This window comes from Dermacentor albipictus, chromosome 3 (assembly GCF_038994185.2).
Source record: "Dermacentor albipictus isolate Rhodes 1998 colony chromosome 3, USDA_Dalb.pri_finalv2, whole genome shotgun sequence".
NCBI lineage: Eukaryota > Metazoa > Arthropoda > Arachnida > Ixodida > Ixodidae > Dermacentor > Dermacentor albipictus.
The window spans coordinates 58,997,448-59,012,749 of NC_091823.1; the positions used below are offsets into that span (position 1 = coordinate 58,997,448).

The following is a 15,302-nucleotide window of genomic DNA, read 5'->3' on the forward strand; positions in this document are numbered from 1 at the left end:
TTTGTTGGCCATTTAGCGTCATAAACGACGCGCCGCTTTCCTTAAGCGGAGGTGTAATAGCCCTGCCTCTTTCGCGAGTCCGTGGTGGCGATGTAACAACGCGTCAGGCTTGCAGGGTACTTCCTAGGACACATCATAGATGGCGCCATTGGGCCGAGTTGTATGTGAACGACAGCAAGGCCGGCGATATATAGAATAGCAACGCAAGCCGTAAAATTAGTTGTCAAAGTGGTTGGAGAAAAATAACATGTTGTTGAAACTACAAAACGCGTACAGGGCATGCGGGCGCTTAGGGGATAATATGTTGTATTAACCCAGTGCATAGAGATTTCAAAAGCTCAGCACAATCTTTTATGGGTATCATTGATAGCTATGAAGCGAGCCAATGATGAGGTAGACAGCGAATTTTTGTGAGCTATTTTCAAGCAGGAATGCAAATATGACGATTTCGTGGAGCTGCTGAGGGATATACATAGTGACAACCGAGTACGAATTGTATGGGGAAGCCAAAAATACAATGAAATGGTGGGAATCCGCCGCGGACTGAAGCAAGGTTGTAATCTGTCTCCACTGGTGTTCACGCTTTATAAGGGCATAGAAAGAGGACTTAAAGATAGTAAGTTTGTGTTTGATTTATTTTACCTTCGTAATGGTGAAAGGGTCTAACAGAAGGTGCCTGGGCTGGTGTAAGGCGGACGACATAGTGCTATTAGCGGTCAATGCAAGAAATTTACAGAGACTTGAGAATATGTGCGGAAACGCAGTGACAAATCTAGGTGTAAAGTTTAGCGCAGAGAGATCGGGACTTGTCATCTTTAATGAAGAGACGAGGAATGAAGTGTAATCAATTCGACAGACAGTCCAGACACATAGTGAAGCTAAATAAATACCTTGCTCCATACATAATCGAATGAAAAATTTAATGAAGCTCCCATCAAGACAACCTAAGAATAAAGGGGAAGCTGAATGTAGCAATAATGAAAAATAGATCACTTTAGGGTACACTAAATATGAGGTGGTGCGAGTAATCTGGAAAGGCGCAATGGTGCCAGCGCTAACGTTCGCAGACGCCATTCTGTCCTTAAAATCAGGCATCTTGTAAGGGTCCGACGTTAACCAAAGGTTGGTGAAGATGTCCTTGCGGGTACAAAATAAAACAAATAATGAGGCAGTGGAGATAGACATGGGTTCACCTTCATAAGAAAATTAATTTTGAAAGTAAGACGCATGAACATGCATGAAGAGACCCGGGAAGACTCGGGGAGTGCCACAGCAGTCTATGCTGCAACTCTACAGGGTACTCTTTATCGGGCTCTTGCGGTACAGTCTACCGGTAATCTCCAACATCTGCAGAACCAACCTGAATACAATCCAAAGCATCCAAGTCCAAGCCTCCAAGATATGCCTTGGTCTACCGCGGAGTGCGTCAATGACTGAAGCTATTGCAGTCGCTCAAGATTACACTATTACAACGCACATTACCACTGAAACTATGCGCGTAGGCATAAGACACTTCATCCGGACCCCTACCCACTACCTCGCAAGTCTCCCAGCAGAAAGGCCCCACACGACATACACTGTCTGTCTTCACGCACCGTGCCTCTCTCAGGTCAGGTTACACACCTACAGCAAGACCTCTGATTCCTGCATGGTGTGTGAGCCGTGCTCAAGTAAACCTAACGATCCCAGGACTTCAGAAAAAGTTGGACTTACCGCCATCTGCACTCAAGCAACGTAGTTTACTCTTCCTGTACAAGAAATACAGCGACTACACAAACGTCTATACTGATGGCTCAACTACATCAACCAGTTCCGGTGGTGCTATATATAGTTATACCAACAAAGGGAATAACCCAGCGGCTCAAACTTCCCATCTCGCTACGTCTACAGCTGCACAGCTGGCGGGTCTCCGCAACTCACAATCAGCTCACGGGCAAAATCGTGGAACTTGTCCATCACTTTAGAGAAAAAGGCCATGATATCTCTTTTTTTAATTGATACCGGGCCATTGTGGTATCACTGGAAATGATGACACAGGTAAGACAGCTCGGACCTCAAACAAAGAAGGCCGCTGCGTTCCTATTCCTCTCTCAAGGAGCGACGCTGCGAGACAACTCCGCATTCTAGCACGCACGCTCTCCTTAGCAGAATGGAATACCGCACGTACAACTAAACCCTTCACTGCAACTCAGACCTCCGGCCGGACTGCACCGACGCGAATCGTCTCTTCTGTGTCGGTTGTGGCGGGGAGTTGCCTTCACGAAAGCTTATTCAGCATTAATTGTCTGATTGGCTGATAGTCCTGCATGTGATGCTTGCGAATGCGCGGAGAGCATTGACCACTTATTGCGCCACTGTCCTCAATTTGAAGCACAATGGCAATCTTTGTCCAACACATTGAGGAAACCAGATGGTCGTCTCCTGAGTAAACAGACAGCACTAGAGCAGCATCCCCACCGATAACTGGCTCTGAAGGCAGCGAAGGCACTTTTGTGCTTTCTCAAAACGTCTGGTTTGCACGAGCGGCTTTGACACAAGTACTGCCCGTGCGCGTCTCTAACCCTCTCTCTCTTCCCCTTCCCTCTCTTCCCCTTCTCCCTTCCCCCAGCGTACGGTAGCCAACCGAACTCTTGACTGGTTAACGTCCCTGCCTTCCTTATATCACCTCTCTCGTTCTCTCTCTCTCTCGTCTTTACTGTCTCTTTAAGGAAGAGAAGAAATAGGAAGAGAAGAGAAGAGATAAAATGCTAGAGGACATCTAACACATTCAAGATAGCTTTCAACAGCAATTAGTACACCCCCACCTTTATGCCTGGATGCATATAAGAAAGACAATGTAACTGCGAAAAAATTATGCAGATTCCACGTACTGTGACAATCGAAGTTATGCGAAGCATTTTGCAGGTGGCTGGCCATGACGTCAACCCTGCAGTAGTTTGCCTCGATGAGCTCTTTGACTGTATCGATGAATTGAGCAGGCGTTGGCTGTTTACCTCGGACATGCTGAAGGCGAGAAAGAGCGTGGGCTTTCCTAGTTGCTCGATCACTGCGAATACGTTCCTCTTCCTTTGCGCCCATTAGTACCATAGCAGTACGCCATCCTCGAGCTGCTCAGGTAAACCCCTGAGGAAAGCAAAGTCTGATTTGACGCTTTTTGATAAAGCTCCGGCCCTCTACAAACTTCTTTGACCTTCTTCCGTACTCCTCATGGTCTTGCCCTCAGCGAGCAATACGAAGGCACGGCTCACTGGTTGCCCACTGCTGGGTGACGTAAGCAGAACGCGGCCTCGAGGGGGGCGGCTTTGCGCTCGCTGCAGCCTCCCAGTTTCGGTGTCGCGCGTTCTGGGAGGTGAAATTTGTCGTGCCGCAGTTCTGCGGGTAATCGCAATTTTCCTTATCCAGAAGTGGATACGTCTCGTACTGAGAGGTCGCTTCAATTTTCCAATTATAATGAGCCAGCTCGAACTAAGCGCTTAAAGTTTAATTAATGATTTTTTCTTGATTAGCGACTAATTACCACGTCTCACCCGTAACCTCGTTATCGCCACCACTGACGCACGTATCCGAAGGAACCATCCTTCTATTTCTAAGCGGTGATATTTAAATATTACTTAAAGTCTTCGTAGAAACACCCGGTTTACGCGAGTTTGAAGAACATTAGACAATGATGCCTTTCAGTGCTGAATTTTTCATTAAAGCTGCATTACCGAACTTGTTTCATTTGAGCGACTTCTTCAATTATGTTGTTTAACTATTCGAAACAAACTGAACCCACCCTACCCAAATGAAAGGAACCTAATACGCAAATTGGAGTCTCCACGTTAATTTTATTGTCGTGCGAGCTCCGTAGGCGTTATTATATTCATTATAGCCTCTTCAGATATGATTTGGAAGTCTGTAATAAGGAGTAGGCTTACGAGCAGCCATTTGTAATGGATTGTCAGCGGATGCAGTGTATATACTCCTACCATAGCGGATAAAATGAAGATTTATTTCCATTAAGCTTATTTTATGGTGCGTTGTTTTGCGCTAGTGTAACGCGCCTACTTAAGTTTACTAAATTATATTGCTTCAGCAAGCGCATTATCGTACAGGCTGCTCTGAGGATGGTCATTTTATATACTCATAATGATATACCATTGACACTAAGTTATTAAGTGCTGCAGACACTCAAACTTGCTGATCAGGGTCGCAATTCACAGATGTTTTCATTTGCGAGTGCTATTTTCCATTGGCTGGCTGCCTTCGCCAATAACATTTAGAGCATGCAGATTGGCCAGAACTCACTCTTACGACCGATTGTAGCGTAAGGGGATTTTGTGAATGCAGGCCCAGTGGTTCAGATCCCGCATTATTACAAGTACGGTACTGATGTTCGTTCGGCTTCTACTCCCGAAACACTGACACCGCAGCAGGTGCCAGATGAAAGCTATGGACGCGATACGGCGACGATAAAACCAATACTTGAAATCGTCCTTAGCAACCTTTTTTTCCCTCTCTCCCAAATGTGGTGCACGTATATGTTGAAAGTGAGGCACAGCGCAGCGGCAGGGGAGCGAGAATGAGTAAAGCACTCTATTTCCGACGTTCCAATCTATACACACCAGAGCATAGAGACACGTGTACCTGTTTATATATATCAGGTGACCGCATTTCACCGGCTAGCGCATATTAAAGGTTATCGCTCAACTCATGACCCACCTCTCTGTACCGAAAGTTTCTCGAATGTTACTGATGGTTCTGTTTATTGTCTGCGTCGTCCTCGAGCTTTGTATAACCAAATTCTGAACGCTAACAGAGCGCTGCTGTACATTCCAGAACTCACGTAACCATCAGGGATTACACTGGAAGGTTCGTTGAGCCATGCATAAATAGCCGATGTGTCTGATGTGCAGATCAGAGTTTGAAGATTCCGGTATCCTTGTGCAGAGTGTCACTTGTGAAGCTGGGCACAGGTTCTCCCGATAAACATTTAGTTTCGTGACTTGCGTTTTACCACTTCAATTCTTCGCCGTCACTACAACGTTACGACATTAACACTCTATTATAATTTTTTCTTGGCGAGTCTGAACAAGAAGATGGAACATGCGACAATGGAGTAAATAACTTTATTCTCTTGCCATTTATACACAATGTACAACGTCCCACAAACTGCAGTCGAATGTTCTACAGGTACATTTCTCTGTCTTCCAGTTAACGCTGGGATTCTTTCTCAAGGAGAGTGAAGTATTCTCTGGCAGACTTGTACATTCACACACATTCACACATCGGTGTGAACCAAATGAACAAGCGTGTTCTCTCATACGTTAATTAGCTAAAAGCCTTATATTACAAAATGTCCAGCCAGGTAAGACATCGCCAAGCATTTGTCGTCCAAAGCAACTCTTCTTACCACTTTTCAGCATTCACAGGCTCACTGTTGACTTGCATGTCTTGTATAAGAAAGTTGCATCAGCGAGTAAGAATTAGCCCATGTTTATTCATAGTAAAATTATCAATATTACGTAACCGTCTTTTCCACCACTTCTTTACTGCACTCTGCTCACTTCTAGTCATCTATTCAACTTGATGAAAGCTGCAATATATAATATTTATATGTGGACCTGAACGAATTCTTTCCACTCACGCTGTGCATGGTTCCTCGTTTGCGAACGAGGCCAGATAAGGTATGAATGCAAATGATACCATTGCCTGGTTGGACTCATAAGTGTGTTAGTTTGCTAGAAATAATGTGTAAGAGAGTCATGACTGTTTTTTTTTTAGTTTCCTGATACATAACAGCAAGTTGATAGAGTCCTTAGGCATTGGAAAGGGCAAAGTATGTTTACATTCAGTGCTGTCTCAGCCGTGCACGATTACGATAAAGAATTGTAAAAGGCTGCCAGCTCCAACAGGACGTCGACATCGGTATTGCTCGGAACGACATATGGGCTGATGTCCAGCTGTAAAGACACAACACAGTACAGAACTTACAAGTGTTTGCACCTGTTCATAGCTCCCGATACAGCACAGCTGTATACCAAGTTACTAGGAGTGAAACTTCTCCCCTCGCACACTACAAGAGATGATGACGATGATTGTACAGCAGAAAAAAAAGAAAGAAAGGCGGGTGGGGTTTGCGATTACGCGCACCGTGCCATATAGCAACAACAAACTGCCCAATGACAAGTAGTGACATAGAATACCTGCTAAATTACTCTACGCTGCTAAATCTACTCAGCTTTCCCGTCTACAGTGACCTTGTCGTGCTTTTGCACCTGTGTAAGTCTTGTGCTCGATGGAGAGTCATTAGATGAATAGTTTTTGACATAAAAGTTAACGAACAGACACAGGACGAGGAAAGTTTGCGCGTTTCCAATGATAATGAGATGCCTGGGAAAGCCACAGTCGACGAACAGCGGTATGGAAAAGTGGATGATCATGATGACAAACTGAACTATTTGCACGGCCGTGAGATATTTCTTCCACCAGAGATACTTGCGGACCTTCGGTCCGAAAGTGGTGAGGAAGTAGTACGAATACATGACCACGTGAACGGCCACGTTCAGGGCCAGGCCCAGCGCCGGCTGCCCTTCAGGCGCGAAGAGCGTGTAGAACCAGACGTTGACGGTGACTAGCGTGTGATGAATTACGTGGAGGTGCGATATGTGGGTGAACTTCTTGCGCAAGACGAAGAACACCGTGTCCAGCAGGTCGGCGTAGCGGACGGCCGTGAAGATCCAGCCCTGCTTGTAGTAGGCCCTCATCTCATCGTTCATGTAGCCAGTGATGCCCTGACACCAGAAGTTGTAGTGGCCACCGGGTAAGTACGTGAACGGTAGCATAAACCAGAGAAACCTGACCGACATTACCACCATGAACAGGTTGTAGGCGCGGACGAGGTTGACGACGTTGAACGGCTTTCTGTCCTTCATCCAGCGTGGACCCGCCACCTTCACAAAGTACAGATAGAGGGCGACCATCGGGAAGACGAAGAGAGGGTTGGTGACCAATGGATAGTCACGCGTTCGAGGATCTCCCATCTGAACTATCTGGTTGGATAAGGTGACGGGGTTTAAGGTGAACTTCATCTTCGCCGTTATTTCCTTCCGCAGGCTCTCCGTTTTCGTTGCTGCAAAGAAAGAAAACAGGATCTGCGACACGAGAGCTTTACTTAACCTAATATACTTGTTATGAAATCCGAAAGAACAGCCTACTTATCAAGGAAACTACATCTATTGGTCGTTGATGTGACACAGGCAGCGCAGATAGCACGCCGATGTTTTCTCTCCTTGTGTAAAGTGCTCAACGTAAACTATTTTGCTCTGTAAATGCTCGCAAGTTACACAGCTGAAATTTACTTTCTGTTTGCGCATATCTGTAAAAAAAACGGTTATTAAATCAATAGAATTCCAGCAGAGGTGCCGTTTATAAGGCTAACCATCCTCAAAGCATATAGGCTGAAGAAAATGGACGAATATTTCAGTGGAAACTACGTACAATAAAGAACGGAAACAGTTTTCGTCTTGAATTCGAAATAACTTATTCAGGAATCACACTCAAGGGTTTGTGCTGATAGGGACTGTCTTCCTCTTCTTTTATGAAAATATCGCTGGCGAAATGGTCGCTCTAATTTTGATCGAGCAGTGGTGATTGATGGTATTTGCGGACGGTATGATCGTGCAACGTATGGCACCACCTTTTAGTGGCACGAGCATCGAGCGACACTCTTGTTTCTTGCGCAGCACTTCTGGTTCTCCTCCTGATACGACTGGGGACAAAATTCAAATTAAATAAGAAAAAAGGAAAATTTAAAAAAATAGTAGAGTACTAAATTCATAAGTTTTACTGTAGATATATCAGGCCATAAGTTTAGTTGCAAGTTGAGTTACTGAAGTGCCTGGAATAATTAGGAATTATTACATATCACTGATTACCACCCACCAAAGCACAGAAACGTAGACCTTAGAGACACGCCATGAGAGCTTGACTTAGGTGAAATTCCTGGAATTCCGCAAGTATAGAGCGGACGTAACGACGTCACTAATTATGTCACACATAATAAGGTGGCATATTTACCCGTTAACTAATGGAAAACAGTTGCCTGACATGGATTGAACATCTGCCTAACCGAGCGGATGTGACGTCACTCCCTACTGTCTCGCTTCTCGCCCGGTGTTCGCTTGCTCGCAACAGCTGCGCGCACGCGCTTGTAACATGCTCTGCCGTCAGCACAGGAGAGGGTGCGTAAGGTGCGCTTCATGCGCCGCTCAATAGGGGGCTGCGCCCCGACAGATGGCTCGCGCTGCGCTTCCTCCGCTGCCTCCTTCGCTTCGAAGGGCGTTCGCTTCCCTTCGAACGCCCTCCTTCGAAGGGCATTCGCTCGCTTAACCTACAGAACACCAACGCCCAGGTGCAAGCACTGCTAAGAAACACCTAAGTCAAACATTAGGGTCGCCTACCATTTCTTATTTCAACACGACGTGAATAAACCTTTACTGCGTAGGAGCTGCAAAAGCGAAGTCGATAACTACCCACTGTACACAGCGCTTGGACGAGTGACGAATCAAGTTACTATCGATAAAAAACGAATTTGTATTCATGGAGTTTTCAATTAAGCAACATATCGCATACAGCGAGAAAATCAAAACTACAAAGCACGTGGTACATTCAATATTTAAAACTAGGCTTCATCACTATTTTGTGTGAAGCTTATGTTCCTAATGATATTTGTAAAGTTCTGCTAGTCACGTGCGTCGGCTGCTTTACCCAAGGACCTTCTTCATACATGTCGCTCGTCGTCTTATCTATTCAAGGAACAAAATAAAAGCCATGCGGAGCAGTGCTGGCGAACTCGAACAGCGTGACAGCTATGTCCTAGCCTGCTGTCCCAACTCTGACAATTCTTTCCGTATCGACCGAGGAATTCACTATAGCTACTGGATTATACGTAATAAGTGCACGTAAAAGCTGGCAATAAAAGGAATAAAATAAAAGCAGCAATAAAAGCAGGCAAAGTGACAAAAGCAACAGTTTGTTGTAAAATTCTCGTTGACTGGATCAGGATGAACCTCTAGCATAAAGCTTCCTTCGGCTTGATAGTCAATTGAATGTCTTTGGTACGAATTATCCAATGCTAAGATGAATGCGAACAAATAGAGACACGCTGTGTGCTACAAATAGTTTTAAACAGGGTCTAGCCTCAGACAGTCTAGCCGACGCTTACTTAGATAGACAATGAAAAGTTCTGCTGCGCTTCTGGTGCGCTACTGCTTCGCAGCAAGTAATTCTTTAGTTTGGCATGGACACCTTCCTGCTGTGTCCTCCTGTTCCCAAATCCGCTGCTTGGGTGCTGTGCGGATGTGATCGCTAATGCCAGTTCCTAGCTTACGACCTGCAGCGAACCTTTCGTCTGACATGGCCTTTCATAATAGACTCGATTCTCCCAACGGGCACGACACAAGTTATTAATGCTGATTACAGTACGAATGCAGCAGTGAGAAGCGCAATAAGTTGCAGAAGATTTGTATGCTCAAGCAATATAATTTCAAATAAACGCGTTTTCTTTAATTATGACTTAAAACACAACCGCCTATCCACCCAAGAGCGATGCGAACGATAAGAGTCCGCATTATGAACGAAAGATTTTCATTGTCCCAATTGACGGGGAAAATGTCGCGATACACATGCCTCTCGATTTCCATTGCATATGAATGATCATTAGCGCATATCGCGTTCATCAACGCACTAAAAATAATGGCGAAAATTCTCTGCAATGGCGGCCCATGCAGTGCAACGTCATGCCACGTCATATGGACGTTTACGAAAACCCCATTCCTGACATTATCGTCACATTATATTCCTTCAGCCAATCAGCCAGCTGATATGACGGATATCTTGGACAGCCACCACATATTCAGGAAATTGCAGATGCACTGCATGGGCTTTAACACGTCATTCACCACTTTCTTCTTTAAGCGCGAACAACGCACTATAGCTGCCAAGGACAACAAAAAGTTTTATTCGAAAATGTCTGCAGCTGCACGTACCGTTTCGTCTTCTTGACGAATACGCAAAATTGCGTTTTGCAAAATTTTAGCTTCCTGGTCCAAATTAATATGAACGCGCCTTTCGACCGCAAATCAGAGAACCAACATGGCGGATAATGTCGGCTGGCCCAGCCGTGCAGCCGGCATGCGTGTCGAGAGTAGAGCACTCAGATAACGTAGCAATGGCGCACGCCCGTCTGTCCTTCGACGACAGCTACTATCCATCTAGGCAGGACTATGCAACTTCAAGACCGAAAAAGCTTCATCTCTCGTTGCTGTAGCAACTGCCGCTTCGCGGGAAAATCGAAATGATTGAGCTAGGCGGCGAAATTAGGTCTCTGAATTGAATTCAGATTTCCCGCGAAGCACCATTTGCTGTAGCAACGGGAGGTAAAACCTTTCTTCCCTTGAATTGAGTCACCCCACAGAAATATATTCGCTGTCGTCAGAGAACAGACTGGCATGCGCCGTTAATACTTTATCTAGTCAATCGCGCCTCGCAAGTGTCCTCACCTAAAGGACATACATTTTACACCGTCGGCTGTAGTCAACCTGTGTGTCTGATAAAACTCACATGCGAAGCAGAATTTTATGTCAAACACAGTTAGTTGATTCTCCGAGCATTGTTTCTTTACCACAGCTCGCATAGGCAAGGCATTACATGGCGAAGGAATAGAAAACCGCATTTCCTGGGCTAATTCCTTAATGTGGCTGTTAACACTTTCATATGCTCAAAAAAGGACACAAGCACGGAGATCCTCTTATATAATACCTCGCGCGAGAATCTACGCCTACCTTTGTGGTGCTTTCAAAATGATAGGCGTTTGTGTGACCGTCTGGCAGTGTATAGAGCTCAAATAAGTATCTCACACCTTTCGGTGAAAATGTTGGCCATTACAAGAACCACAGGAATGGGCATATATTTTGAATCGTCTTTGCCAGCATGAGGGATAGATTTCATAGCTAGCGTCAGTACTGGAAAATAAGTGTTACCTAAATACAATTGACTGACGTATGGTATCCATAGACAGACGTACCTGTGTCGTGTCAAGCCTGGTTATTGGTGTCAACGCACAGGGACCACTAGCACAGCTTGTAGATAGCGAGCGCACAGGTCTCGGAGCCGGCGAGTGAGCCTAACACTAGGACGGCCAGTGGCGAAGAAAATTTCTCTGGCGAGCACCCATGCAGTTACAACCTCTTTAGCTCCCCTCTAGCTATCTGCGTTGCGTCAAAAGTTGTTTTCTAAGAAGTAAACAAAGAAAACTTATCTTGGTGGCCTTGACTTCGTTGCTCTCTCCCAAATTCGGCTGTTTTCCCTCAGTCGTGCTTTGAAAGATTTGGGTGACGTCGTTCTTCGGTTGCGCAGCGCTGAAAAAAAAAAAAAGAAAACCTCGCTGTTGAACAAAGGTGTCCGTGCCAAAGCGCGATCCTTGTTTAGACACAAACGCAGGAAAGAAAAAAAAAGAAGGAAGAGAAGAGAAAAAAAAGGGAAATTAGCAGCAACTAAGACAGAAGCAGCATTGTGGCTGCAAGTGGCATTCTTGTCTCCTGTTGCGAAAATGCTCTAGATAGGAACAACGTCAAGCAAGCTAACAACGTTAGACATTATTGCAATGAAACCAAATTTGAATAACAAATGGCAGGGGTTTTCACTGTGCGTAATTGTAACGAAATTAGAATGCGCCAGTGGTGAACCTACGCAACGGGACGAACGTGTGGGTACAAGGAAGAAAGAAGGACCCCGAGCCAATTTTATCTTTATGTGCAAAAGCTTCATCGGCTTGTTTTTATTTCTTCTTTCTTTGTCCGCAGAAGACAATACGAATAAATGTGGCAAAGCGACAGCACTGTTAAGGAAGTGTCAGGGCATATACAGAGGAAGAACTGCTTTGAATACTGCATGTTTTTCTGGACGATAATAGAGCGATAAGGCACAGTACGCAGTGGCTCGAAGACCATCGTAAGTACCGTTATAAAATAACAACGAAAGCTCGTATCATTACGTAAACCTACACTGAACAACGCTATCAAAATACGGCGCTCCATATTTTTGCAAATGTTTATAAACATGTAAACGCATGGAGGCCATAAGGCCTAGACGTTGCAATGGTCATTTGCAAGAGTGTTAGAATAGCTTAATTACTGCGTACGATTGAGTACGAGTATTCAAGAAAACGGAACGGCAATTTCACCAGCAGTGCGAACCACTGCGAGCGATATCAATGTTTAGCGTAGCGCTTCGACTCCTCGACAGCGTTTTAACCATACGAGCGTACGACTATACGCGGATGCGACAGACGCAGGTAAACCGAAATCTCTGGCACGCTTGCTTTAACATGCCATGTATGGCCATAATGGCTTCCTGCAGGTGCCTTGCGCTGCCTGTAAAGAGCGGAGCTAGTTAAACTACATCAATTTGAGATTGTGAGCACTAACTTTTTGCAGCTGGTAAAAAACTGAGATTTGGGATACAGAAGCATGCGCTGTGAATGACATGTTTCATGGGAATTCTTTTTTTGCTAGCTGCAATTCTAAAAAAAAATCTTATGACAAATTTAGTCAAGAACATAAGACTTCGTTTGAGCAACTCTGGCGGTTGAGCAGTATATCATCTATCTGACATACACGGCAGGTAAAAATATAGCACACATATAGGAGACATAGACTTAAATATATTCAGAACATCACGGAGGCGGCGACTGCGATAGCTTGCCTAGTGTCCCTACAATTGCTATATAATTGATCGTGAAACAAACTTCGAATGTCCTATTAAATACAGAATAGTTTGTCATTTCTAAACTGCGTTGCGGGAAGTAAAAGAATATGTGGATCTTACGCGCTTTGCGAATTGGTATAAATGAAACTTTTGTTGGTGTTTGCCAACAACATTGTTATTGTTTAGCGACTGCTTGGAAGTATAGAGGACACGAGCAAGTTTTAGAAATATTCACCGCGAAACGCCTCGATCAACAAGACTTGTGGCCTTCAATCACGCGCATCCCATGCATGAGAGCTAAGGAATGACCCTATGTGGGGGGGGGGGGGGGGTGAGGGGGGACCACCACGACGTCAAGATGACAACTGTGTTACGTCGACGGCAGGACCACGATGACATGATAACAATGGATTCACTACAACAGACTATTGATGACGGAACGTTCACAACTTCATGAAAATGACTGCACGATGACGGTGCAATGACGATGATGACACGACGACGAGGGAATGACAAAGACGGCGTGACGACAACGGTATGATGACGCCAAAGTGACAATGCTGGTATGAAGACGGCTATGTGACGACAATGGAATGACGAAGATATGACGACGATGACGTGACGAAACTGGGATGACGATGTTATAATAACGACGACTGTATGACGACGACTTAACGACAACGGCTTAATGAGAATGGCGTGAAGAAGCTGGATAAACGACGAAGCAATGACCACGATGTAATGACAATGAGGGCGTGACGACGAAGGCATGGCGACAATGTTAGGACAACACTGCAGTCACCAGGACAGAATGACGAAGAAGGAACGGCCATGACGGCGTGACCGTATGATGACGACAATCCGACGACGACTACACGATGGTCATGGAATGAAGACTTCGAAATGACGACAGCAGTATGACGACGGCGGGTCAGTGATGGCTGCGTTATGACAGCGCAGTGATGATGACAGAGTGAACAGCGGACAGCGGACAGATGCCGACATGACAAATAAATGAGCAATCACAACGGCATGACGGTGATGAAGTGACGACGACGACGACGACGATATGATGACGACGGCGTGTTGGTGTTGGAGCTCACATCAGCACCTACGTGCATCACCTGCCACTCCGGGTCGCCTCATTTTGCTTTATATCCGATGTTTGTTGTCACACCGTCCGGTACCGGCCAATAGTACAAAACAGTTAGCAGCCAGCACCCGAAAAGTGAAAAGAGGCTAAGAGTGCTTGGCTTTTAAAAGTAATGAAGAAGATTTAGTGTTCTGCGAGAAATTGAACCTGCCCCTGCAGCACGCTAAGCGAGTGATTTTGCTCGGTGGCACGCTAACATTTGACAAGGGCTGAGGAATTTTACAAGCACGCACCTTCACGGTCTTAGGCACAACGGATGAAGTGAACAATGATGTCATAGATGTCGAATAAGGTAAACAAAGAATCTGCGCGTGCATGCGTGCGTGCCCGAATGATTTCGTAACTTAGGCTATCATCGTAGCTGGGCTGAGACGGAATTTTTTGTTTTATTGTAGACCTCCCACTACCTTGTTTCGTACTCCATACTGCAGAGTGATAGCAGCGAGTCCAGCCCATCATGCCAATGGTACTCCCACAAACTTTGCACTTTCCAACCTCTGAAAGGAGCTCGACAGGCGGGTACTGAGATCAGAAAGGGGGAAAAAGTACAGTTTTTTTTTACTCTTTTCTGAAGTGGACTTTACGGTCAACTAACCTAAGCGCAAACCAGTATAGTCAACTTTTCAGACTTTGAACCTGTGGGACTCGTGGTTTTGCCAGCTCCTCGTTTTTGTTCCGCGTGGCCAATTTCTACCATTGCATCTTCCTTGCACTGAAACTGAACATTTTGAAAGGCGTTGTTCAGGCAGAGTGGTTGGCCACGTGCCCTTGCCTAGCTAGGCTGAATTAAGTGTGCGTTTCAGGTGAAGTGGCACAACCCACTAAAGGGTATATATGTATTACTGGGATGAGGTGCTAGCAGAGGACAAAAAAACATTTTTGCATGTTTTTCCTTGCTTTTGGTTTTAGGCCTACCGGCTTCACACCCTCAACTTCTTCCTCGTTCATGTCCGGATAAAGAAACACGGATTTCTCGACAGGTCCTGGCATAAATCTTTCGTTTGAATTTGTTTATTGTGGGCTTGTATTTAATAAAGATAACACTTCCAAAACGAAGGAAAGCTAGAACAAAGAAAAATAATTCTTGGACCCTGGTCCCAGCCGACGTCGGCACGAACTGCATTAAAAGCACTGATCGGCTTCCTATGGGCGTCACGCATGTGTCGCGTTATCTGATGCCTATTTCCCTACGTCCAGAAGCCCCCCAGCAAGCCCCGTTCCATTGATTCCGTGCTAACAATACGCCGACTCCGTTTTGCACGCCTCGCAGTGCACCAAAAAGGGTTTATTTTATATACATGAGCGATGAAAAGGATTTGCGTGTAGCTAAATAAAGCACTATCATCCTCATGCATCCCAAAATACATGCAGTTCATGTAAGAGGCACCGCCGACTTTCATGT

General features: G+C 45.3%; 1 protein-coding gene and 1 long non-coding RNA gene across 2 annotated transcripts in view; one reads left to right on the forward strand and one right to left on the reverse strand.

Moving 5' to 3' along the window:
* Positions 1-15,302, forward strand: part of LOC135898704 (uncharacterized) — a 183,162-nt gene that overhangs the window by 51,439 nt on the left and 116,421 nt on the right. The window lies entirely within an intron of this gene.
* Positions 5,095-11,434, reverse strand: LOC135898697 (very long chain fatty acid elongase AAEL008004-like). The gene is made up of 2 exons (XM_065427794.1): positions 11,066-11,434; positions 5,095-7,111 (listed from the first exon to the last, which is right to left on the reverse strand). The coding sequence occupies exon 2, from the start codon at positions 7,068-7,070 to the stop codon at positions 6,213-6,215; it is 858 nt and encodes a 285-aa protein (XP_065283866.1). The 5' UTR covers positions 7,071-7,111; positions 11,066-11,434; the 3' UTR covers positions 5,095-6,212.

Bases quoted from the DNA above. Each gene is read 5' to 3' on its own strand.
- LOC135898697 (XM_065427794.1), bottom strand. From the start codon at position 7,070: ATGAAGTTCACCTTAAACCCCGTCACCTTATCCAACCAGATAGTTCAG.